This window comes from Scomber japonicus, chromosome 14, assembly GCF_027409825.1.
Source record: "Scomber japonicus isolate fScoJap1 chromosome 14, fScoJap1.pri, whole genome shotgun sequence".
NCBI classification, from domain to species: domain Eukaryota; kingdom Metazoa; phylum Chordata; class Actinopteri; order Scombriformes; family Scombridae; genus Scomber; species Scomber japonicus.
This window is the reverse complement of record NC_070591.1, coordinates 22,063,545-22,090,693: the sequence shown is the minus strand read 5'-3', so window position 1 is coordinate 22,090,693 and position 27,149 is coordinate 22,063,545. Positions and strand designations below refer to the sequence as shown.

General features: G+C 41.6%; 1 protein-coding gene across 6 annotated transcripts in view; it reads left to right on the top strand.

Annotated features, from left to right (window-relative positions):
• The window catches only part of mcu (mitochondrial calcium uniporter), a 69,499-nt gene that overhangs the window by 6,289 nt on the left and 36,061 nt on the right, over nucleotides 1-27,149 (top strand). Inside the window, exon 1 of one of the 6 annotated variants that reach the window (XM_053333120.1) lies at nucleotides 3,874-4,014. The exons of the other annotated variants lie outside the window; for them this stretch is intronic. Coding sequence (XP_053189095.1) covers nucleotides 3,898-4,014 — 117 coding nt within the window. The 5' untranslated portion in view covers nucleotides 3,874-3,897. Of the gene's footprint in view, nucleotides 1-3,873; nucleotides 4,015-27,149 lie in introns of those variants that run through there. 6 annotated transcript variants of the gene reach the window in all.

Genomic DNA, 27,149 nt, shown 5'->3' with positions numbered 1-27,149 from the left:
CATTTATAAATGGAAGACTGTCCGAGTGGGGCCAGAACTTGAGCATTCTGTCAATATATTGATTAATCAATACAACTATTACAATAACAAATGGACCTGTGGTCTCAGAAGTCAAAGGTCATCAGCAGTTTTTTGCGACTATTTTCTGTCGGGTCACTGCATTTGCTGTTTTATAGTTGCTACATAATAGCCAATAAACAGGAGTTATTATTTTCAATCAAGTTTCAGTGAAGCAAAGGTAATCATTTTCTGGATAGACGACTAGCACTAAAATATTCAGTACACATATTACAACTTACAGTATTAAGCTCCCTCCTCCACACCATTATCTATACTAATCTCTTAGTCTTTTCCTGTCATTCTCTGTAAAGCAATTTTGAATACACCCCTCCTCTCTTTTCCTCCCTTCCTCCCTTTTTCAAAAGGTAAGCTAGAGAACTAGCAGCACTCTACTGCTTGTGTTCATGTGTTTTTAGATGTCACCATATTCAAGACGCCTGGCCATGATGTAGGGATCATTGTCCCGACCGATTAGAAGTAAGGTCTTAAGGATCAGCCAAGTGTCGTGTAAACCATAAAAGAAACACAGTGTCTTCCCCTTTCTCAGGTTTCTATTGTGTGACTCCAGCTCACTTCCCATTTGTCTTACTTAATTTGGGTTGAAGGTTAAGCATGTAAGGTAATTGTTTACCTTGCTACCATATTAACAGTAATCCGTACAATGGCTTGTGCATGCTGTTTAATGCCATTCTAGTGTTGAGGCAGTGCAAAGGTGGAGCAGGAGATAAGACAGGCCTGGAAGAAGGGCCTTATCAGGTCAGTTGTGCCTAACAACTGTGTTGCTACCACTGTGACTTCTGTTTAGTTTAAGAGGGTCGCTCAGTCTTGACAGCCTTGAGAGCCACATTAAGAACACACTTGTAAATCCTTAGGGGAGTGTTGGCTTTACAGTACCTACAGCAATTTGTGTGCATTCGAGACATGTTTCATTTGAGCTACTCTGTAGAATGAAAACTACGGCGAAACTTGATCCACAACCTGCGTCTCTATCATGATGAAAGATGAGGACCTGCAGACAAAAGAAGGCTCCAGTTTCAGCAGTCACATTGCTGTGTGGTGTCTGTGAGTAAGCAAGAAATGAAAGGCAACATGCACACCCTAATTAATATATTATACAGTACCTGACTGGTGGTGTGATGATATAAAAATTGCACACCCACGCATGCTTGCTTTGGCCATAACCTTTTCCATACAATCATGGGAAGGGCTCTCTAATGCTGCTATGAGAGATTTCTGTCATACACAGACATGTCTGCAAACAGGCATGGATACACACCTGTTTTTGTATGCTCAATGAATCCATCTGTGACCTTAAGACATGGTTCTACAGTTGGTTGACAACCGTGAAAAAAGGATTTGTCAACAGATCATATTTGCATAAATCTAAAATTGTCTGACTTTGTCATGCTCATATGTTTGAAAGTGGAATTTATGAAGCCCAGCGTGGACTGACAATCTGTCTTTAGATTAAATTTGATTAGTAATAAAAAATAAAAAAAATACTGTGAATTCCTCTTTGGTGGGTCTATTCAGAGTGATCTCTTCAAGAAACATTTAAGGACACAACAACATTTGTTGCCCCTGGTATCTGCCAATATCTTCATGTTGGAAAGTTTGTGATTGATTTTCTGCATTGTAGATAAAGTAGTGCCTTGCAAACATGACATATGGTGGAACTAATCTCTTTCATCAGTCAGTTATTATATGATTTGTCATTTTACGGCATGTATATTTTATACTTTTATATAAATACGTTTTTGTTTCATAAATCCTGATAGGTGTGCCCTTTAAGTCTGAACTCTATACAGGAATATGTACCTTACTAAAATTAGGTTTCAACAAAGTTTTACACAATGCAAAGATCAAACAAAATTGAGCAACATAGAACTTAAAAACTGTAACTTAGTTAGTATATGAAATTTAATACCTATGTGTGTTTTTAACTTTATGCAGCTTCTTTTGTTTAAACTGCTGACACAGCGTGTGCAAATACATACTGTCACGGTACAGTTACAGCAGTACAGTAAAGCTTTACGTGAGACAGTGCTTGGTAGTATTTGGCACCACACAAGGATTCGCTTTGTGAATCGATGCAGCCTAGAGGCTTTGAGCAGGTCCTTGTCCACGACTGACAATTTGCATTTAAATTGCATCGCCCACACAGTCTGATGCACTGCACCTGAAGAAGTACAGAAGAAACTGGGATGAATTCAGGAGCAATGACATATTATCACTGTATTTCCCCAACAAACATAAGACAAGCACAATCATAAACAAAACAACAGAAACTCCATATGCTTTTTATCTTTTTTTCTTATTTACCTATTTTATATTCTGTAAAGCTTCAGCCATGTTAGAATAACTACAGTGAAAATGACAAAAGTATGTTTGTTCTTGTGCATGAACAATTAAAAAAATACTGTATGTTATCTGGTCTCTACTTTGACCAATACAGGTGTGGCAGATGGTTGTAAAGGAGGCTCAGTCAAAGGTTAAACTGAACATGTTACATTCCACTAAAGGGTGTCTCCTTGACACTCATTGACCAAAAAGACCCATTAGCACTCCTGTTACCTACATTTGCAGTGGTTGAGTGATTCTGGAGAAAACAAAAAGCCTCATACTTGACTGCTTGCCCTTGTGTTCTGCCGTTTGGGGACAGAAGCACTGAAATGCATTAAAAGGCTTGTACATTAGAGAGCAGCATGCAGTGTTTAAAAGTCACTGAAGATCAGTTCAATTAGATTTGATCCTGTAGGGTACTCTTTTGGGACATAGTCACGAGAGTGACTAAAGGACAAGCTAATATTAGACACACAGTTACAGAGGAATTGATGGTGTGGCCAGTGGCAGCACTGAGACGTTTCAGACTCAAGTTATATTGTGTGTGTCAGTTTCAAGAAAATAAGCAATCTTTGAAGTGAAAGCCAGTTCTACACAAAGTGCCACATTTTACTGAGAATAGACACAGACGTACAGCTACAAAGAGGCACAATCACTACGTCCTGTAATAATCCTCCCATAATCAACTGCGCAAGAAACAATACACCTTTGACTGTATAGGCTGACACTAGTGTCAAGAAATTCTGAGTGGCATGAATTCTTTTGCTAATAGATTATCTATTTGTCCAGATTTAACCCAGAGGAAGCAAGCATTTTTAAAATATGATATCACTACAGATTCAGAGTTGTTTGTCAAAAGTAACTTAGCACTGACTTCATGTTGCTGTTTTTAATCTCTTAGTAGTATGGGGACTGACAGCTGTGTGTTAGCTCTGAAAACATGCCAATATTTATGTAATATTAGGCTACTCCCACATACCTGTAACATATCTGCCATGATTTACACACATTAGAAGTATGACATGCTCTCTTACAGTTTAACCTTCATAGAATAAGGGGTGTGACAGGAAACTGTGGTTTGACTGTTTTTTTTTACTTTCATTTTTTAAGTTTCAGATCATTTTTATTGAACTGAAATCCATTTTGCAGGTCCCCTTTCACAAAGTACCCTTCGCTGTCCTATTTCATCAATATACAGTCCCATTTGTACACACTTGTTATAAAGTTATTATATGATTATCATGCTTTGGTGACCTTCCCTTTAATAACTGTATGATGGATGTTTATAGTTGCGACGAATGAGATGCTGTGCGTTTGATTGTTTTCAATTAGCCAGCATGAAAGTGTTTTATCTTTGCATACTGGTGCAACACTGGGCATGTGTATGAAGTCGTAGTCCAGCCCCGCAAACCCGCCCACCACCCTCCCTCTACCCTTCGGTGCGTCTCGGTCCGCCCGCAGCAGTCTCCTTCGCGGCGAGGTTTCACTACAGAGATGGCTGCGAAAGTGTGCAGATCAGTACTCCTGTTGTCCCGGAGCAGCGGAGCGGTGGCCGGCAACCTCCCTGCACTTGTTGTGTCTTCACAGCGACATCATCAGCACATAAGACCGGTAAGTCCCAGGACGTCTGTGCAGCACAGGCAGAGGTGTAGGACCGGCCGGGCTGGACCGATGAGAAGCGACGGTGTTGGCTGGGCTGGCTAAGGAAGTAAAGCTAACTAGCCTCATGTCTTTTTCTTGAGATTGCGCTTTACGGAAAGGTGAGGCACAAGATGAGTCATGACGTGTGCCCCAACCTGGTGTCGTGTTTGGTTTGTATTGTCTCTCCACAATGGGACGTGGAGCTTTCATAGAGGCAATGCAGGGGTTTTTGTTTTGAGCGCTTGGTGAAGCCCATCTACAGCTCGTTGGCGCTGCCCGGCTGTTTACTGTAACTAGCCTTCAGACACTCTGCTGTGCTCTCTCATAATGCCTCATAATCTCCCCTGTCCTTCAACTTTGTAGGCACATATCTGCTGTACTGATTACCGTGTGTGAATTTGAATGCGATCCCGTTGAAGGTGTTGGATCATTTCAGAGTCTCTGCAGTAGCCTAGATGTTGGGATTGGTTTGATTACCGACGGCCGGGGATGGGTGTCCACATTTTTGTGTGCAGTTGCAATAAGGATGTTTCGTGTGAAGTGTTTTTTTTTTGTTTTTTTTTTGGCTGCAGCTTCTGGAAGGTTTAGTTGCCAGCCCATGACCGATGTTTCCCCTCATCTCTCTGTTCCTACACGGTGTGTGTGAAACTGCAGTTTCTGAGTGTGGTGGTGGGGCTGCTGCAGCAGAAAGAGGGGAAAAAACTACACTCACTGTTTGTTCATGTACACACACTCACATACAAGACTTCACAGAAACATGGAAGCCCGCACTTCGGTGATGTCACACTCTCCAGCCATGCCTGCTGTTTCTCCACCTCCCTGCGGGTGTTTCCCCATTCAGCTGGGACATCCTGGGTTTTCCTGCAAGCTGATGCAGATCTTTTTTTTTTAAAGGCCACTGTGGCAATAGATGCAGCCTTTAAAAATATGCATGCAATAATAATTTACAATACTGCCACTACAATGAGATAGTTGCCCCTCTTGCTCCTACCTCCACTTCCCACTCCCTCTGCTGTAACTCTAAGCCTTTACAGCAGCTGCCTGATGAGAAACGTCAGACACAGGATGGACTTGGAATACAAAAGAATGAGGAAGTCATTACAGCCCAGGAAAGAGCTGCCTCTTCACTGTAGCTAGGAATATTGTTGAGTCTTTTTTGCCACACGGCTCACTCCCTTTCTGCCCTTTTTTTGTCTTGCACTCAGTTTATCTTGCAAATTTCTCTCCCTCTAACATTTTTCCTCTCTTGCTCCCTTATGCAAATGCTCGCACACATGCCACAGTGAAATGAATCGAGGCTCTCCTTCCTGCGAAACTGGCTGGCCTGGAGGTTAAGTGGCTGTCAGAGTAGACACACTTGGTCCACATCTGCACACCGGCCCTTGGTGCTGTCTCCTGCTGCAAACTATTACAATAGAACACATTTACCCCTATGGAGAAGTAATATACCCCTCTCTTCTAACATAAGGGGGGGCTATTTAAACTGTAATTGATTTAGCAAGGTGAGTCGTGGCTCGCAGTATCTTGACAGAGAGAGGGTCTAATGAGTTTTTATTTTACTCCAGCTCAGGTTGTAGTTCTGTTTGCCTGTCATACTGTACCTCCGTCCATCGGAGCGTGGCTGCCGCAACTCGTAATGCAGGCCTGTCACTGTGTGACAGCCAAGCCTCTGTATTCATTTATGAGTCCTTCACTGCAGTGTGAGAACTCTCTGTTTCTAGACTTGTCTTTAAAGCTGCAGTGGGACATTTACTTATGAGTTGTCATTAAGCATGTAGTGTCTTCGAGGGGGACGTGTTCCTCAAAAGACAAAAGTATGCTGGTTGGAGCTCAATTTTCTGCAGTGAGCAGGCTAATCACTTTGACTGCTGCTTCTATAGCGGTGGTGCAGTCATGATGGGTCGTCCCCCTAGGGAACCAAAGCAGACCATGGGCTCCAGAGGCTCACATTTAACCAGCACCGGATTACTATTGAGTCAGCTGTCATATAAAATGCTGCTCTCTTGAAGTGTGGCAGGGGAGTTGAATCATTGCGAATAAACAGTCCTTGTAAAAAGGGTTGTAAATCAAAGGTTGAAGGCGGGCTTTTCTATAGTACGAGTATGTCGAGTCAGTATTCATATGTTTCACCTAAAGTATGTTATTTCATGGCCAAATTGGAGACAAAATGATACCAGATAGCGCTCCTCAGACTGAGATCCAATCATGTTTCCTGTTTTTCCATTTAAACCAACACGTTCATTAAAGCTGAGCAGTCGGAGGCTGTAGTAGTCGGGGCCAAGGGGTCGAGGCCCACTCCTGGCTTTTAATCCAATCAGTGTAGGAGTAAACTAATTTATCCCTGCTGCTGCTTCATGGGCTCAGTGTTGAAGTTATCCGGATTAGTGCGATAAGAGAATGACTGTCAACTCGTGGCTGTTGTCTGCTAGAAAGGTGATAAGATGGTTGACTGATTGACAAACCCGTCTTCAATGGCGGCCTCATTAATGTAATCCTGTGCTTAATGGACATACCGGTTTCTGACTTGCATTCATGATCTTACTTTTAGATGTATGACCGAGAGGGGGAAACCAGCATTGTGTCAAGGACAAAACATTTTGACATGAAATGATGAATTGAATGTCACAATAGCTGTCATCTATGGGGTCTGGGCTAATTAATGAGTTAATTCTTCATTTCAGAGTTCAATGATTGACAGATGTATTGTTGTCTCCTGTGTGGAAAATAATTGATTGCCAGATTAGTTATTTAACACTTTAGTTTAATCTGCTTACAACTAAATTATAAGGTGCTATAAACATTCATTAAATGTTTGTAGACTGCCTATAAACTGATGAATAGGGGACTTAAAGTGTCGCAGCTATTCAATACATTAGAAGTTTATGATGACCAGTAAGTCTGTTCTCAGATCTTATCATATTATGTCTGGTACATCTGTAGGAGATGAATCTTCATAATCATCAGTTGATGCAGCTGTACTGTTCCATCCTTTCATTGATATAGGATTACTGTAGCACAGAAGAAATCTTAATGGGCATGAAGTGCAATTTAGAGGGTTTTTTTTAGTGGGTGAGAAAATTGATCGGAGTTTTCCTGTGGGGTTTAATACACTCTTGCTAGGCTATTTGAGACGAAGTGAAATGATAGAATTTCAATCAGTCGGAGTTATGGTTACTACAATGTTTGATCAGTTGACTGGATATTTGTTCATGTTCCTGCTGCTTGTGTTTATGCTTAGATTTTCCATATTCGCATCAGCTGGCCTGGGTAATGTGTCATCTTTTTAATTTTTAGTTTCCAATTATTACAGCATATAAAGATACAATAAGTTTTGTTCAAGTACATCCTGACATTTTGGTAATCTGATGCGCCAGATGGTCTGAACCATCTGAGAAATTGTCTTTGGAAACTGTTTGGAAAAGGGCACTTTCGAAAAAAGAATTGGCAGATGATTGGTGAACCATCTGTCTATCACCGTCTCACCTTGCAAGCCTACTGGATTTGTGATGCCGATTGGTCCGAACCACTGGTGGTTCAGATAAGCCTAACAACATGGATTCTCATGTGATCCCGCGAGTCCAGCTACATTGCAAGGTAAAGATTCTGTTACTGAGCAAATCAAACTAGTAGGATGGGTCTTACCTTCTAGATTTGTTTGAGTGCTGTATGAATAAACTTTTTACAAAGTGCTAGTCAAAAAGAAATCAGGTAAAGCTGTTCAGCCATTTCTGAGGAAAAAAAGAAGAAGCTGCCTAGGCGAGGATCACACATGAGAAGATCCTATTTCAGGGCTTGGGAGCTATCAAGTTGTCATAATCAGATTAGCAGTATAATACTATGTAATAGCTATAGAATAAAGTCATTATAATGTATCACTAATTTGCAGCGTTTTTGCTAAGCCTGGATTGATAATCTCTCAGAAACCTACACAGATACATTAAAGCTTTCAGGCCGGCTTGTCCCGTAACAGAGAAGTTCAGTCCACTACTGACTGTCGTCTTCCTTAGTACGTGAATTAGTTCTAGATAGTGGGCTGCAGAGCAATGAACAGGAAATAACGGAGAGACAAGCAATCTCATATCAGCAAGCAGGCACGTTAGTTCCCTCTCCTTCAGTGGCTGGCAACTTATCTTAGTTTAGCCCATTTCTAGAGACAAAATGTCTGCATTTCACCCATTAGATTTGCCCTTCTGGATGGCACTATAACAGAGTAAAATCTAGACTTTGTGACCTGTTTGTATTGTTTGCATTGGGAATAGTTCCTCCTTTTGTTTTCTCAGTAAAGCAGTATGTTCTTTTTTATACTGCTGTTTGCTCTCATGTTTGTGTATAGGCAAGGGGGATCAAGTTAAAAGATAAGGTGGACTTATAGTACAGTAAACATGCTGCAATTGATTATTTGAACATCAAATGAGAAACACAAGATACTGAAAGGCATTCGTGCTCAGAATGATTGTGTTTTTCCCAATTCATCCAAACCAGGGGAGGATACATTTTGAGGGGAAAAAACAAGCGCTTGCAAACACCCTGCAGTTGACAGACAAGCTTTTCTAGATAATAGAATGTTCACTACAACAGAGCACACTGTATTGAGCAATTTTCAACACCATACCCTTGTCAAGTCACTCTTTATATCATGCTTCATTCTTTATCAAACCAAATTTATCCGGTTATTAGTGCTTTAGAAACCCAGCTGAACTGCAGCCAAGCACTACCTTGTTGGGACACATTTAACATCTTTCATATTTACATCAAAACAGTGCACTCAAAGATGGATTAATGATGCAAGTAGCCTGTGAAATGATGTAGTTTGTTAAGGGTTTATCTTTCTTTTTTTTCTCCTCACCCTGCCAGAGGTGCACATTTGCTTTTTTTTACTACCTGGTTTAAACAAAACTCTCTTCTTTTAGATTACTCTCGTGGAACAAGATCCCAGACATGGTAGCTGTGTCCTGGGACTTTAGTGACCTGCATGAAGGTTGCACACTCAGTGATTCACACTCAGTCATTCCCTCAAAGAAAAGGTGGAACAGACCCGTTTTACCTGTGTGAGAGTCACGTCTCAGTGCCTCTGCTGGCCTCTCATGGTAGTGAAAATGTCATGCATTGTCACACTCAAGAAAAATAACAAGTATGTGTGTTGTCATCTTAGCACAGTGATGAAATACTGATGGATTTAGTGGCTGTGCTTCTGACAGAGCTCTTGTCAGCACATGCTGCAGGAGCCGGGGCGATTTTCAATGTCTGCTATGGTTCGGGAGTTGTATGGCTGACCTGGCCAGCTTTCTATACTCCAATTGAGAGTGGTGCATTTGTTCAGCAGAGGCCTCCTTTTTTTTGACCCTCTCCTTTTCTACAGGGTTTTTGTCATCTATCACACTGTTTCTATTAGCATAAGTTGACAGGTCTGTGAGATGGTGAAGCCTAAGATGGGCTTCCTCACAGTTCAGTGTTTGTTCTAAAAAAAACAGTAGAGCAAATACACGGCTGTAGCAGCTTAAGAGAAACCATCTATATCCCATCAACTAAAGAGACTCATTATACTTCATTTGGTGGATATTGTATAGTCATAATCACATTGCAACACACAATGGCTTGTGACACTGCAACTGCACGTTATCCTGTGAGAAACACCTTCTACTGCAGGTATTTTTACTCATGCCCGTTGGACAGTGGTGAAGTTTGTCACTATATGACTGCATAGAGAAGGTGCTTTTCAACCAATTAATGAGCAAAGGAAGAAACACTCCTTCTCCATCACTCCGCTGTATCTCCAGAGGCATGCTGGTGTATGTCCTGTTTCCCCAGTGCTTTCCTCCTTTAATTTCCCTGTGCTGTCTGAGCCCATCACATTACAGCACCTGCTTAGCACTGTGCCCTCTCTCATACTCACCAGCTGTTTGCCTTGTGGTCAAAAGAACTGTCCTGGAAGGTGAATAGATTCAGTATTAGACACTTACTGAAGAAAGTCTCTCCCCATCTGTCTCCTTGTTGGTATATACAGTACAGTTATTATTTTAATGCTTTGACTTCTTACTAGACTGATTGGCTGCACTGACAGCGAGGCCACATGCCTCAGTAATCTACTGTTCATTATAGCGATGCTGTAGAATTGTAATGGATGAGACTATTGTGATGGACAAAGTCCTCATTAGTACTCCGAAAGGGATTTCACCCTTGAAGTGGTAAATGACTGGTGAACCTCGGCTGTTGGCATAGACTAATTAGTCGCTTCCCGTGTTTCTGTGTGGCCCAGCGTGCCTCCAGTCAAGTCTGAAAAGGACATTAAACTAGGCCAACGTGTGTAATGTGATGATGGATGGCGGCAACGCTTGGTTACCTCCTCTCATCTCTGGGACGTTGAGCTGCTGGCGTCCTCTGCCAGGAGGGCAGGTGAGGCCGCTGCCAGAACCTGAAGGTCAAAAGCATCACAACCTTTCTTGCTATTCGATTTGGGACTGAGCTCATTACTGTGACAGCAAAACAAATCTGCAGCAATGCTGGGTTCCAAATGAACGGTGTGAATTAGACCTGGCAGATCTCGCTTGTATATGAAGTTCAACTGTGGCCAAATCTGTTAAACATGTGTGACAGTTATGTGAAAGCTTTTTTCACATTGAGATTTTGCCCCCATTTTCTGTGGGACACTGGGTCACAACCTGTCTGCTGCACAACTAAACCAGTATGGTTATGGCTGTGTTAACATACACACCTGCAGTTTTACCACTGCACTGTATAAGTCTGCTGCCAAAATCTGAACAGATAAATATATGTCTACTTATGTTTATCATCTGACTATTAACTCTGCAGTTAAGATACTGTACTTTGTGTTAATATGGTCTTCTTTGGACTTGAAAATAATGTTTTATTTATGTATTAGGTTTTATATCCTGATTTACATAAAACCTTAGAAAGTGAAAAATAATATGGCAGCAACAAAAGGCTAATGGCTGAACAATATGAGGGGAGAGAGTCAATTATATCTGCTGGCAAGAAGACCTTAAAATAGGACGGCCTAACTGCAAATGGACGTGATGTGAGTATATTATACCTTTTAGTGTACTTGTGTGTTCAGGCATTTATTAAAATGTAGTCCATGTATGTGTCCCCCCTCTGGCTCCTCTCAAATTCACTCCTCACTCATCTCAGTGAAAAAGGAGGACAAGATGCATGTGTCACACAGAGTTCATATTGTTAGATGCAAAATATTCAGCTAATTAGAGAGAGAGAGGGGGGGGGGGGGGGCGTGACTGACCTGTCCTTCAGGAAGTATTGATTGTTTTACACATGTTCATGGTGAATTAATGCAAGTGGTAGAGTGGGAGGGACGCTGGCTTTATTGAGTGCACTGACTGACAGTGCAAAGTGACAGTTAAGTGTTTGATAGGTGTATAATTTTCAACTTGTGAATGCTGTTGAGAGCATGTTGTTTAGCCCCAGCAACCTTTATGTGCAAATCATTATGACTTGCCTACATTATCAGTAAATTGGGCCTAGCAAATTTGAGCCTGGCTGTACCTTAACTGAGAGGTAACCCCTACCTGTTTGGATACTCTCATTTAAATGTCTCTGATCTACAGATATACAGTAAATACAGCAGGCACACTCACTAGATTAAGCAGGATTTGTGTCCTAATGAAGGTGAAAACCAGATATCAGATTATTGTGTGTAGAGCTTCTCATATCAGCCCCACAATAGAGCTGTATTCTTCCATTCTGCTTAGTGTTCCAGCCTTGCCGCCCCTTATCTATATTGCACTGCTTTATTGGATATCGAAAACAATATGGTGTATTGAATCTGACAGACCCATGAATTACAATTGCGTAGTGAAAAGCAGAAAACAATCATATCAAAGCAGGGTAGCAGGAGGAGAGGCATCATTGTTAGGCTGGCAGCAGGAGAAAAGAAACTAGCTCATGTGTCTATAATGAGGTAGTTCTTAATTAGCAGTCATTATGTATGAATGAGTCCTGTTTTTATTGGTGGAGTAATGGCAAAAAAATTGTTTAGAGGAATGTTGAAATTCTGTGATGCGAGGATTCCCTCGGCCTCAGGCTCAAGCTCTTTCACTGAGGAGGAACTGGGTAAGCATGACTGTTCCTCATTAGAGCTTTCCCATCGCACTCGTAGCAGAACTGAAACGATTATTGCATACGTTTGACTACAGAACACCCCTGGCTTTGAAATTCCAGACAGCTTTCACCCTGTTTCCAGCTAAATTAGCAGATACCCAGGTAAAAAAAACGCTCATTTTAAGGGTTAAACTAACTTTCATGCGTGGCGGCGCTACTTTCAGCATTTTAAAAATGGCCGTATCACCACTCACCAAAATTTTTCAGCATACATCTGAATGAGATCTCTCTGTCCACTCCCTGACAACTGATTTATGTATAATTACTGTGTAAGATTTTTCAGTACACAAAAGTCACCTATAAACTCTGTTAGAGGAAGAAGTAATACTTAACCAGACTTTTAAGGACACAAATATGCTTCATTATTTTACAGTTTAACCAAAATAGAGTACAACATTTAACTGGAGACAATCCCTGGAAGAAAAATAAAGCATGCAAATTACTGAACAGTTCACTATCAAAGAGGGACCATGGCAAAATTTAAACAAAGCTAACAGCACTTAAGCTCATAAGCAGTCCTTTTGTTCCTGCTGGATCGATGCACAGGGTTAATGGCAAGAGCGCTTGACATTTTCAAGTTTGTTGCACTGTTTTTTTTTTTTTTGTTCCCCTGGTGATTTTAAAATACGTGCCAGTCTCTCCCCTGATAAAAACCCGGTCGGTCTCTGAGGTGAAGGCGACAGATGAGGCTGCTCTGCTGAAAGGAAATCTGCACGCGTTTCAGAGTTTTATCTGTGTGGTGAAGCATATGGGTGTTGGGTTACCAGGGAAATGAGGGCTTTGCTGGTCATGGTTAAACAGGATGTATGGGGAGCTGTGACATCATCCACGCGTCGAGGTCATTGTGGCTAGTGGGAGTGTGTGTCGACTTGAGAGGAATTATCTCTCCATGGTGGCTTAGTGAGGCGTGGTGCCAAGAAGGCTGCTGTTTGTTGTTTCCTTTTTAGCATTGGCTCACATTTTCCTCCTTTTTTTTTACCCTGGGTGGCTGGCATGCATTAGTTAGCCGTCACAATTATGCTAGTTTTAAAGTTGCACACATATACTCCATGATACCAAGAGCATGATCAAAGAATATTTGACACGTTGTCTCCTTAGCAAAAATTGGTTTGTCATCATTAGCTCTAATGATCAAAGCAAATTCAAAATCCAAAGGAAATGGATATATGTTAATTGACAAAGTAGCATAATGACGTATCATTATCTCAATTCCTAGAAATGTGTTTTTAAACTACTCTGAAAATTCTGATCTCTGATGTTGCTAAATTATTCATGCTTTTTAGTGAGCCTTGGTTTGTTGTTTTATATGTTTTGTGGAAGCCCATGACAACACATTTACCTTGGTGGATTCATGAGACATCATAACATTTCGCGATCACGTGAGAATCCATCTTGTTAGGCTTCAAGTTATGCGCTTGTGTCTGAACCACCAGTGGTTTGAACCAATTAGAGACACAAATCCAGCTGCCCCGTGAGGTAAAATGGTGATTAAAGATGACAGACAGATGCTTCATCCAATTATATTTATCACATACACAGACATATGTTCTTTGAGTTAGAAAACACATTCAACTCATGAGGCCTGAATTTAAACTCCAAAGGGTCGACTTTTAAAAATGAACTCAAAACTAAATCCACTTTTTTGAGTTTGTAAAATACAGGTACAGTCCCTCTATGATGCTATTAATTGATCCTGAAAGGCCTCCAAATTCCCAAATACGTTACTGTTTTTCTATGCTAAATGAACAAAGCTCCTCCATTCGATAATGAAAAGCATCTTGAATAACCATTTTCTCTTTAATGAGGTCATGAGCAAGCATACCTTTTAATCAGGAAAATCTACACCGTTAAAACAGAAGATCCTTATATTAGTGAAGTTGAGGGAGCAGTCTGGTTTTCAGGTGGAGGGGTCCTTTGTGGTTTCCTGGCAGCTGTTCAGAGACAACACACAGTCTGCAAGGTCATGACAAAAAATGGGGACAGGGGACAGAAAAATGCCACAAACAACATAGCACATTAGTGGGGAAACGGATCCAGCTGTTCTCTCTCGTTTTTCTCTTCTTTTCTTTAGGAGCTTCAAGGCATGTTCGTGCTGACTACGAAAAAGTATAACTAAACTAAAATATATCTCCTTTTCTAACACCAGCCTGCTTGAAATGAGCCGACTGTATTCTCTGAATGATGCTTGTGACAAATCTCATTACACAACCAGAAGTCAAGAACCAAGCCTTAACTGAGATTGATCAGACACCGAGCACATCCAGGGAGTCAATGAGCCCCAGAAAGCAAGACTCTCTGCTCGGCCCGGCGCCCAGTTTGTTTGCACTGTAATTACCCAGATTGTTGCAGTGCCATGCTAGACACAAGCACACAGGGGATTCGCCATGGAGAAAACAAACAAGGATGCACACCTACGTCCAACAATGGACTCTAAGCCCTCAAGTCCAATTGTTTTATGTGTAATGATTAGGTAGACCGGAGGGACAGGCACCACGGGTCTCAAACAAGTCGTGGCAAGCTCAATTGTAACCCAAGCTCATGTTTTTCATAATGTGTTTTGGTGTACATGTGAAGCTGTTTACAGATTTACAAGGTCTGACTATAATAATTTTCCTGTTGATGGGAAGCTCGCCTCTGACTGCTGAACTGCTTGTTTTAAATGAATCATGGGTTTGAGCTTTGAGCCCTGTTTCTTTAATTAACTCCTATATCAAGCACAAGTGGATCAATGACTGGAGACACATGTGGAATGAGCTCGTCTTTTACAGAGAACTGAGGTTGTATGAGAGGTCATGAGAAGAGGGGAGGGGAGGGAAGGGGTCAAATACTCTGTAGAGGGTTGGTTGGAGGGATTAAGGCTCTTTTTTTGCTTCCTCAGCATTTCAGAGGAAGCCTCATTCCAACCAGTCGCTTTTATGGTATGCTGCATTTCTATGTGGACAAGAGATTTTGACTGGATAATCCTATTAGAAGAGTATTGTGCAAATGTTGCAAGTCAAATTATCATATCATGTTTTTTGACTGTGTGGCAGGCAGGATGGTATCAACGCAGCATTTCTGTTAACTGAATGTATTGCAGGATATGAGATTTAGCTCTTTCATTCATATACATGGTGAGACTCAATCTGTCTCTATTTGTCTCAAAACAGCTCTACATTTAGTGTCTAGTGTAATCCATTTTCCATGTCTCCGTGCTACAACACAATATGACAGCAGTGTACAGTTAGTGCATATAAACAGATGAATGGCCTGTCTGAGAGGGGACTCCAGCTTATCAGTGTGCAATATGGATGAAATCTCCCACCATAGTATAGATATAAAGTATAAGGTGATATTGTGATGCTGAATGTATTTGTTTAATATTTTCTTGATTAATCAGTTTGTCGTTTTGTCTATAAAATATCAAAAAGTGGTTAAAAAAAAAGTTGATCACCATTTCTTTAAACAATGTCAAATGGCTTACTTTGTCCTGAGCAACAGTCCATAACCCAACGATATTCACTTTACTGTAATTGAGGCCTAAAGAAACTAGAAAATATAAACATTTGAGAGGCTAGAGTGAGAAAATTTCAGGATAAATGGATTTCGAAATGATTAATGGATTATTCAAATGGGAAGATAATTTTCTGCAGATTAACTAATTAGATATGGATGGATGGATGGATGGATGGATGGATGGATAGATGGATAGATAGATAGATAGATAGATAGATAGATAGATATACTTTATGAATCCCCAAGGGGAAATGTAAAATGTCCGAGCAGCAACACCGCAATACATGGCACAAACATGGCACACAGACAACCAACATAGAAATCACACAAACACCTAAGAATACATAAAAACACTCCCTCCCACCCTCCCTCCCTCAGCATTGCTACAACCAAGTTATTGCTTAATTGACTAACCATTGCAGCACTTAAATATTGTGATATTATGTAACATGTGAATTGTAAATTCAACCTGCTGTAAAAAATGAAGGCACTTCATCACACTGATGCAAAAACATCTGTAAATTGGCATAAAGCAGCTTTGTTAATTTGCAACATTGATGGCAATGACAATTAAAGGAAAGGCTACCTACTTTACAACTAATTTCTCTCATCTCACAATGTGTATTGTCTACAGAAATAGTCCAATGAATACTTCCACTTTGACTTGATGTTGCACCAGCGTGAATGAGATAAATCTAAAAAGACATACACAGCTGTATTGACTACATAAAAGGAACATACAGGTTATATGTGTTATTTAATCCGTCATGGTCTAAAACACTGTGCCCCCGCTTTATATTATGGTGTTGTGCCTTCTGATGTGTGAAAGTCAGGAAGGTAGGTCCAACGGGGGACGATGTGTGAGAGATACAATCTTTCCTCCTCTCAAAGGCACCTCCGGGAAGCAGAGCAGTAAGTAAATTGCTTATGTAAATAGCCCTGCAGCTGTAATCCGTTGTTGATGAGGTCTCCGACGTGATGGGCAGGCGCGAAAGATTCAGAAATTCTTTTGTGCTTTGGATTAAAAGAGCACTTAACGCTCAAGTCACAATGGTATCAGGGCATCAAATCGAGTAGGTATATCCTATAATAATAACAACAGCAGCAGCAGCGCAGATATGGTAGTGTTTGATTAAAATGATGGCGACTCGTGGTTTCTTGTTTAGCGGTTATTGGGGGTGAGTGTGTTTTGTTAATGAAAGCCGACAGCCATAATTGTTGTTCTCGGTCATTGAGTTAATACCGCACTATTTGTAGGAGCTCATCTTTATGTGCAACTGCACTGCAGTAACAAGCATGACATTCATGTAGGCTATTGCTCATTAGCTCTGTCAGCTTGATTGGGGAGGACTTTTCCCTTGAGCTCAGACTGTGTTTTCAGACTCTTTGCTGCTCACTTAGTAGGCCGAGGCTGCAGGTATGTTGTAGGTTTGCAAGTCCGGCCTTTCACATACCTATTAGGGGAATTAGAAACATATGTGGCTTTATTTATTCATTTCTATGCATGCGCTTGTGCTTGTGCATGCACTCACTGGCCATTCTTCCTTGAGATGAGATTGAAGGAGAAGCTGTTAACCTCAAACGGATTTCTCTTCTTCATTCTACACAGAGGTTAAAAAAAAAAAAAGTAACGGACCACAGACTTCCACGACCTTCTGCCAGACAAGGTTAGCAATGACCCTGCTGTGTCTTTAGTGTGTGTGTGTACATCCTGCAGGCCTCACACATCAGCTCGAAACACAGAGGCCTCTCACAGCTTCACACTCAAAACCTACTTTCTCTTATGAGACTGGGGGATTGTTAGTCAGCTGTTTGTCTGAACACTTGTTCCAAGCCTTTGATTTGAAATGAATCTGTGAGGAAGAAAGACAGGCAGCACGGAGAGGTGCATATACTAGACATTTCCATTCTCACTATAGTGTTACTCATCCTTTGCCAGCTAGCCAGCCCTCCACCATTCTATAAATAGTATGGAGGAGATGGTGAAGAGGAGACTTTGTTGGAGAATTAATTTCCATGGAGACAATGCTCATTGGGATTTGGCTTTGTGATCAGAGAGGACATTGAACAGGATAGGATTCTGGGCTAGTTTAAGTGAAAGTATGTATTTACATTCCACATGTAGTTGTCTGGACTGCGTTGCCATAGCAGGCTGGGAAAAACCAATGTGAAACAAGCGTGTTCCTCTCTGTCGGTTGCAGATGTCTGAGTCGACCCAGTCCTTCGAGATTAGACTAAATATGGCTCCATCCTGCTTTTGCTTTGGAAACAACAAGGAATAAGCATCTGCAAACCCTTTGTGTTCCTAAAACTTACATCACTCGCTTAATGCCACACACAGACATATACACACACAGAAAATATGGAAATGCATGCAAAGCGTCTTGAGTTGGACAGACACACAAACGCAGATTTAAAATTTTCATAGGCCAGTGTCGGACGGTGGGAGCATTTGAGGCTTTTGTGTACAAGTGGGAGCTCGTGACCCACTGGCAGCGTGTATGAGGCATGTGAATACGTCAGCTTCTGTATAACTGTACTCCCATTATGTCGCTCTTCAGGTATTTCGGCGTAGTCACATGTCCAGCTCGTGGCAGCTATATTACATTATTTGAATGTTTTGGTTTTCAGCTGTTTCCTTGTTCTGCTGATAATGTGGGTAACAGAGTAATGGTTGTCTCCAGGGTATTGATCTAAGAGTGGGTGGGGTTGTTCTTTTCTCCAGTGTCGTGAGAATGAAGAAAGTGCTGAAAAAACTCAGCTGATGCACATTCCTCTCACCCTGTTTGCTGTGGCATGGTGTTTTGCCTCCTTTTTTTGTGACAAAGCTCCAAAACGTCTGTGTTATACGCTGGCAGAAGACAATTATGTGGTTGTCAGCGAAAGGTTACAGAGTTATTCCTCCGTGCAACCGCTGCATGGAGATCAAAAGCTTGTCATTCAGCCAGTTACCAGGTATCAGCTTGGCTGCTGCTTTCCCAGGGAAACGAGTTAAACAGTGAGGAGGCAGAAGAACTGTGTTTAGTATCAGAGTGAATCAGTGATGTACCTCCAGCTGAGCTTTCACACTGCCAGAGCCTTTAACGACCCAGGTCCTAAGGGGAACCCAGGGGAAATCCCAACCTGGACATGAACTGGATGGGAAACACAAAGGGATGGAAAGAGAATAAAGGAGGGGTACAGAGAAAGGGGAATAGAGGGAGAACGTGGGAGTGGAAGATGAATGGCAACACTATTTCAGTGCTTCTTTTGTTTTTAGTTTCAGAAGGACTCTCTAATGTTACAATGTGCTGTCTTGTAAATCCAGGTATTTTAAATTAGCGAGATGTGAGAAACCTTGCTCGCTGACAGTCAAGGCCACAGAGTGTGTGACAGAGGCAGTTTTTGATGCGAGAAAAGAAGGGAAATATGCAGGTTCCTGGAGCTTCACGAAAGACCTGGTGCTGCTGTTGCCCGGGTAACACTGTGCACACAGAAAATGTCCTTTTTCCAACAGAGAATTAAAGGTTAACTATCTCATTGTTTCCTATTCGCCGCCTCCTATGCAAAAACTGTCCCTCTACTCTTGACATCATCTCCTCCAGCAGGATACAACATTTCTGTGTGCAGACGTGTGCATAGTAGAAAGTCATCCTCACAACTGGGCTATTGGGCCACTACACTGCCCGCCGCACTCTTCACTCCCTGCCATTCAATTGGCGCTTTTCAACGAATGTAACGCTACGATGCACAGGCAGTGGCAGTTTTCATTCCTCTCTTGAATTATTGAATTGCCTATGAGGCGTTTCTTCACATTTATACTTCCTCTGATGCTGAATTGAATATAAAACCATCATTTTGTTAACATGTATTTTGAGGAACGTTGCTGTTGTGCGTAATTTTTTAAAAATCTTTCCCTTTGCCTATTTACTATTTGTCACAAAAACTCCATAAAGTGGTATAATACTACAGTTTCTTTATTGGCACTTGGTTTATAACTCTTTCTGCACCCTTGAACTGACATCTTCCTACACACCAAAATACACTTTGTCTGTCTAAGGCGGGGTGATGGGGTGTCAGAAGGTAAGATTTAGCCGAGCTCCTTTCCACACTTGGCCTCCTGCACAGATTGGAACAGATTGGAATTCATTGATCAGAATAATGGCCAATGTGTTTCTCAGAATGTTTGGGGGGGGGGGGGCAAAGGCATGAGAGTGTATCTGTAAATCAAAATGGGGCACATTACTGTTGAATTTCACTGTTTCATGGCTCATCAGGATCTGTGATGTAACCATGACAGGTTAAAGCAACCCTAATTGTGTTTTTTTGGCCACTTGGAGGCAGCACAATGAGTGGTGAACACAACATTGACATATTAGCACTTTTACACATCCCGCAGACACTAATCAATGCTAGCCTTCATTTGAGGTTATGTTTCTGTCCACCTGATCGATTCAAGCCCAGTATTTACTCTGGCCTCTAGCTTTAGTCAATTACTTATTAAAAAAATCTGGCACTTTGGCCATTAAATGCTGGTGGCACATTTTTGGCTGTCGGTGTTGGGCAGGTTGCGTCTTAAAACAGCTGTCTGCTGTGGCTAGAAACGGGTTTGAGCTCTTCACTACCTGTGACTCCTTTTACATTACACATCGTCATTTGATCCATTGTGAATATAAAATATTGATTAGCGCAAGCTTTAATAATACAACAGGGAAGTGCAGTGAAATTTGTAACTCAATTCCATGACAAATTGGAAGGCTGACACTTTCCCAAACTGTTGCTTACAAATCTGTATTTAACCAGCTATATTTGGCTGCACTGAAGAGTGAAAGGTGCTAAATACATATAGCACTTTGGTTATGATACATGCTTTGCAGTGGTTGGCTGATGGATCATTTTTGGTGTGAAGCAGCAGCATAAAGTTTTGAGTGCAAGCGCAGTCATGACACTACAGATCAGAGAGGTTGCTTCCTGAAGTGAGGTTGCAGTGGAAATGACACACAAGCTGCAGCAGTGTGAGACGGTATGAGAAGGACATAGGTGAGAGGGCAAGTGTTCGGTCAAGTGGTTCAGCTAATCCTGTTCCCTTCAAATAATAAAATCAGATACCATGAATCTTTAAAATGTAAATGAAGTGCTTAATCAGTCAAAAAACCAAGTACAGTGTAATAGCTGACACGAGGAGAGATCGCTTTATTTGGAAATCGCATGAACACATGGTGTTAGCATTCATGTCACGCACATGACCCTTGAAAGTATATTTCTGACACTGGGTTTTGAATTTCACAACCTGTGATCACAGAATAGAAGCAGTTTAATGTGTTGCACAGAAAGAAGAGTCTGTGCTGCTGCAGTGAAAAATATTTGCATTTACTCTACATAAGTTATACATTGGTAGTCCTGCTATGTAATACATTTCTGCTAAACTGGTAATTTATGTATGTATGTGTATGTGCTGCTGGGATAATCTGAGGAAAATCTCTGCCTCCTGTCATACTACTGGCCATCTCTGTTCCTCTAATATAGCAATGTCTTATACACTGAAACGTCCTGAGGGGAACCTGCTAACCCTGCTACGTAAGACTCCGTTTTACCAGAGAGAGAGATGACAGGCCTGTAAACATTTGATTGATGAGCTTGACTAGAATTACAGCACAGGCTCGCCATATAGCTCAAACTGAGCTGCGGTGTTGTGATGCCGCTCTACGCGTTCCTTGTCAGGAAGCCAGAACAAGTACGAGGACGGATCTGGCCTGTGAGATTGAGACTCTCCTGCCTGAGACAAAGTGTGCAGACATGACACAGTTGTCCTATGTGCTCATGCAGCAGCTGGCTGTTATAAGCCACTAGTTCCTATTCTGAGACACACAAATATGTAAACACGTGCAAACACCCCCATAGATGGGTTTTTCGGTGGCTGTGTAGAATTAGAGCCACAATTGGGAACTAGCCAGTAAGTCATATTTTGTCTAATACATATATATATATACACACACACATACATACAACTTTTGGCTGTGTTGCACGACTTTGAACGTAATTGTGTAAACAGTGAGTGTTGGCGTAGACTGCTGCCTTTTTAAAGATTGAAAATGTGCTCTCTCCTGTTCCACTATTATAATTCAGCTTGGCTATTCATATAGCATTGTGCCAGTAGGTGGTTCTTGCTATTTGTGGCTTTCACTGATGCTAAGAATGAGTGCTTTGTAATGGTTACACACACACACACACACACACACACACACACACACACACACACACACACACACACACACACACACACACACACACACACACACACACACCAGTAGACATGTAGAAACACACACAGGCAGAATCTTCTCCTGCCTGGTCCTACCTCTCCTCTCTGATGATGTTCACACAGTCTCTCTCTCTGTCTCTCTCTCTCTCTCTCTCTCTCTCTCTCTCTCTCTCTCTCTCTCTCTCTCTCTCTCTCTCTCTCTCTCTGTCTCTCTGTCTCTCTGTCTCTCTCGCCCATGCTTCCTCCCCCTCACGCCGCCCACGCTTCTACTCTCCATGCTGCTGATCATCAGCTTTATCTACGCTGCTAAGAGGATACGTTTATATCTTTTCTATGAGATACAGTTAACCGTTCCATCCAACATTTTCATTCTCCATTGGCTGTCTTCATCCTCATCACTGCAGCATGTCTCATCAATGTCTCATTTTTGCCCTTCCTTAATTCTTTGCAGTCACTTCATTCTTGCTTACAGGACCTTAAGACCTCCTTTTTTAAAGCTAGCTGGAACAGCAAGGGCTTTAAAAGTCTGATAAACTCAGCATTCTTTGTTCTGACATTTCCAGGCCACTCCGGCTTTCCAACAATAACAGCGATGGTGCTGCTCTCTCTGCCCTTCTGAGCTTTTTTTTTGGGGAGGGGTGGCACCTGGGGCAGTAAATCAGAAAAATATTTTTATGGATGTTGCACTCTTTCTCAAGCATGTATCGGGCTTTGTTCTGCCTTGCATTTCTCCTATTCTTACCATTCTGTCTCCCCTGCTTTTTTTTTCTTTGTCTGTACTCCGGCTCTTATAGTCCCCAAGACACCTGGGGATGAAGCTACTTTGTTGTCGTATTCCATTATGAATGAAGGCAGTTTTCAGCCCGCCCATTCATCTCTGCTACAGCGGGAGATGCCGAGCTGTCAACCCCACTCTCCACACACCCCGCCTTCATGACCCTGTTTGTGCATATGTGTGTATCCCACTTAAAGCAGTGAATAAAATGCAAAGGGAGGATTACATGTTTGAATCAGGCACGTGTGTGGCTGAGTGTCTACATTTCTCAGGTGATGAATGGTGAAGGTGCACGATGACCGTGCAGCCCTCTCCCCATCTGTCTTTGTATTGGTTTGCAGGAACCCTGCAGTTTTTTTTAGTCCACCCCTGCACCAAAGCTCACACAACCACACACGTGTTCATCCACAATCACACACAGAAATGTCTACATGTCCTTGAACGAAGAGGCCAACTGTTGGTGTCAGTGTCTGTGTCTATGTGTTAGTTTGAGTCCTTAACATCCCCTCGGCATACCTGGACAGGTTATCTTCTGTCCTTGAGCTTCTGTCCATGATAAGGGACCTTCCAGGGAACCCCTCTCAGTGGATCAATTCTCCTTAGCTATAAAATACTTTCATTGGCCAGTGGTCCCTCAGCAGCCCCCCACCCTCTTTACCCTGCATGTGCAGGCACTGAGTAACAGGGTGTGCTTAATGTGTTGGAAATTTCATTGAACTCTCCTCTCTCCACTCCTATCTTACCTCCCTCATCTCTCCTCTCTGTAGCTAGAGATTGCCTGCAGCCTCCCCACTTTCTCCTCCTCTTACCCCCTCCTTCCTCTTTCGCCCCATCTCCCCGAGGCTGACTGCATCTCCCTCACTGGTGAGGGAAAGGCAGAGAGGGTGAATGAGCAAGGCGGGATGAAGAAGTGAGAGAGAGAGAGATTAGCGAATGGGGAGAGATGACCGGATCAGAATGTGAATCACTTAAATTGTACAATAAATGGTCACTGTGGTGAGTCATTAAGAAGAAGCAGTTTTGCAGTGCATGCTGACAGCAGCACTTCACAAAAAGAATACCTACAGACAACTGACTGTGTGGCTTTCTCTTTATGTACTCAACATATAATTGAGTGTGCATTGAACACACATGGGGACAACAGGACATATATTGGAGGTAAAAAACGGCCACCATAGATTGCCTCCATTTTCCATCTGGTGTACTGGTTTTAACACTCCTGTTAATTTGTCTGCAATTATCCCTCAGCACCCTCCCCATGCACTGGGCTGATATGATCTGCTTGTGGTTAACAACACACATGCACGCCATATCCTGACGCCTGTCCAACCCGTCTGTCATGCTATTTCTATGACTGAGCAGCTTGTTGCAGTCTTAGACTTATAAACCAGTGTTTATTATTTCACCTTAAAAAGCCACAGACAAGATGATATAAGTGTCAGTCTTAGGTCTAAGGTGAAGAGGAAAATTTTAATCTAGTCTAATAGTCTATAAGCATTCATTGATATAAGTGTCAGATTGATTCTGGATTGATCCAACCTGAGAGGTCAAATGTGTACATCAAGCATGCCTAGTTTTTCCATTGGGATTCATTTATCTACTGCTGAGTTGTGTTGAATCAGAGTATTATTTTTAGACTTGTGGGTTGTTTTGGCCAATTTTAAACTAGGTATCTGGTATTTGATATTCCCACTGGTTTCCCTCTCACATATTCAGGCTTGAGTTGCTGCTTGTATTTGCTTGAATTTCACCCCATGATGACTTATCAGAGTCGTCAATGCTGTATAAGACCTTACCAACTATATCCATCCATTATTTTTAAAATGAGATTTTAGAGGCTAATTGGCTCTCTTGTAGATTGTGCAAAAAAAGACACAGTCTGATGCTGCCTTTATACACACACACACACACACACACACACACACACACACACACACACACACACATTCAATTTCACAAGCTTGCACAAAGCCTCACTTAACTTAGCATCTATGTGACTTCTAAGGATTAACCACTACCCAATCTGAGCTGTGAGATAACTTGCATAAGGAGACATCTGAGTGTCCTGGCTGCTTGCTGATGAGTTGTTTCCAGTAATTAAGGCTGGTGAGGATCACATCGGTGTCGAGCATGGGGAATGTGCAGAGGTGACAAAATACTGGAGTCTAGCTCTGGCTCCGAGCCTCCTGTGAACACTCCAGTATGTGTCGCTGTGGATCAGATGGATCTGGCTCAGGTGTCAAACGCAGTAGACTGACAACGTGAAGCATGATGTATAAAGAGTTACCCGATGAAAGACTGCTTGCTGTGCACCACACAGAGTTTACATTTGACATGTCTGTGATTGATGGAGATGGCTCCATAAGCAGAAGCAAGCTAATGACACACCGTGCTATAAGTCAATCAGTAAATCAATATGTGGCAGCCAAGCAGCCCCTTATTTTCTCACTCTGATAAGGAGTATGAAGCATGATTCTGTCTTTTGATACATGCTATATGTTTTCTTTTCTCTGCATCCATACATTTTTTGTCTTAAACATGCTCTACTCCACAGCGGGGGAAAAAAACACCAACAGGAGGACGTTTTAAGCACAGCTGAAAGCCTGAAACTGCATCAGTGCCGCTTTACTTTGAAGTAACACCACTCTTACATATATTAAATATCAGTGAATCTCTTTGATGCAATAACAACATTGATCACAAAAAAAGCCTTTTCTGTAACATGCTTATTTTTTAAAACATAAATGATAGCAAATTAAATTTCATAGACTTGTGTTACCTGATTTTTTTGTGTTGTGTCCTCAGCACATTTTACAATGGACTGTTTTAAGTTAGACTCAACCATCACACCACTGATATGCTAGCCCAGTCACAGTCACCTTTAGTCACCATCCACAACTCAGCAATTCAAATGAGGTAAAACTGAAATTGCACATTAGTCTGCTTATATGGCTAATGACATGCAGAGTGTCTTGGACTTTTCTTACCTTCTCTTATTAATTTATTTACGTTTAATTTTCATTAAACCTGCATTGTGGAACTTTTGTATATTAACGAACGTCCGCTACATTCAAGCCCTTGCCAAATGAGTTCACACAGTGCTGATTAAACCTGTCAGTGGCAGGTACATCTCTCTATATTTCACATTGTACAGTTTTTAATCTGGTGTCGGGTTTGACATCTCAGTGCTGGCTGGATGAATGAATACTGCGCATGGTCTAAGGGCAGAGCATGCACACTATGGACTTCTGCTGGATGAGTCAATTGGGACTCAACCAGCTGGGGCTGTTGTATCAGGAGAGTAATTGTAGTGGTGTTTTGAGTGTGTACATATTTCTGTATGGTCCTACTTGGTTTGTTGTAGTTGGTATCTAGTGGGAGCAGCTGTAGTCCTCTGACAATCTAATCAACAGAAATAGACGCGGAGTACAGTCACTGGATCGCAGGCCTGGTGGTGCAGACAGGTCACAGCTAATGCTACGAAAACACCTCATAGACTAAAGGGTGGAAAATATGTTAGTATACTGTGTGTTAAAAGAACAATTAGTCACATTTTAAATGCCAGGGAGATTAAAATGATGCTTTACAAGGAAATTATTCAAAGTTCCAGCTGTGGCATTAAATCATGGTTGTGTTTTGTAACTGTTAGTAGTTAGATACTTTTCATATGATTATGTGTGTATGAATCAGAGCTACAACTATTTATTGACTAGTTGCCAACATTTAAATGAATCACCAATTGGTTAATTTTTTTTCTGTTTCTTCAGTCCTAAATGTCTTTGGGTTGTGGATTGTTGGTCAAGAAGAAATTTGGGGATGTCAACTTGGGCTTTGGGAAGCAGTTAACATGTTTCATAATTTTCAGACATTTTATGGACCAAACTACTAATCGATGAATTGAGAAAAACAATCTATAGATTAATTAATACTGAAAATAATCATTAGTTTCTGCCCTATAAAGAGACTTCATTACTGAGAGTGGTTGGCTCAGTGGTTGCTTGTGTGTTTCTCAGAGTCTCTGGGGATCTTGTTATTTTAGTTAGTGGTCTCATGTCAAGCCCTAATCCTACTAAATTATCTCAAAATTTCTCAAAAAAAAAGAACAGAAACTCATTAAATGATTTTTATTAGGTTATTTGTTTTGATAAACCATGTAATTCCACAAAATATCCAAAACAACAGCATTAGATTTTTGATTTGGCCCATTTTAAAACTCATTTTTATTTCACAATAAATAACCCCTGCTGTGTGTCTTTTGAATGGGAGCTTATTGACCCGTACAGACATATTATTCTGTAACTGTATTGCTGCAGCTCGAGTCCACTGCCAGAATGAGAATGAGTCAGTTGGGTTGCTTGGCAGATACCTAGCTTCAGTAAATATCCCACATCACAGCGGCAACAATTCGACAAATGCTATTCCTCCTCCTCAGTAACAGAGCAGAGGAGGAGACTCTCTTGG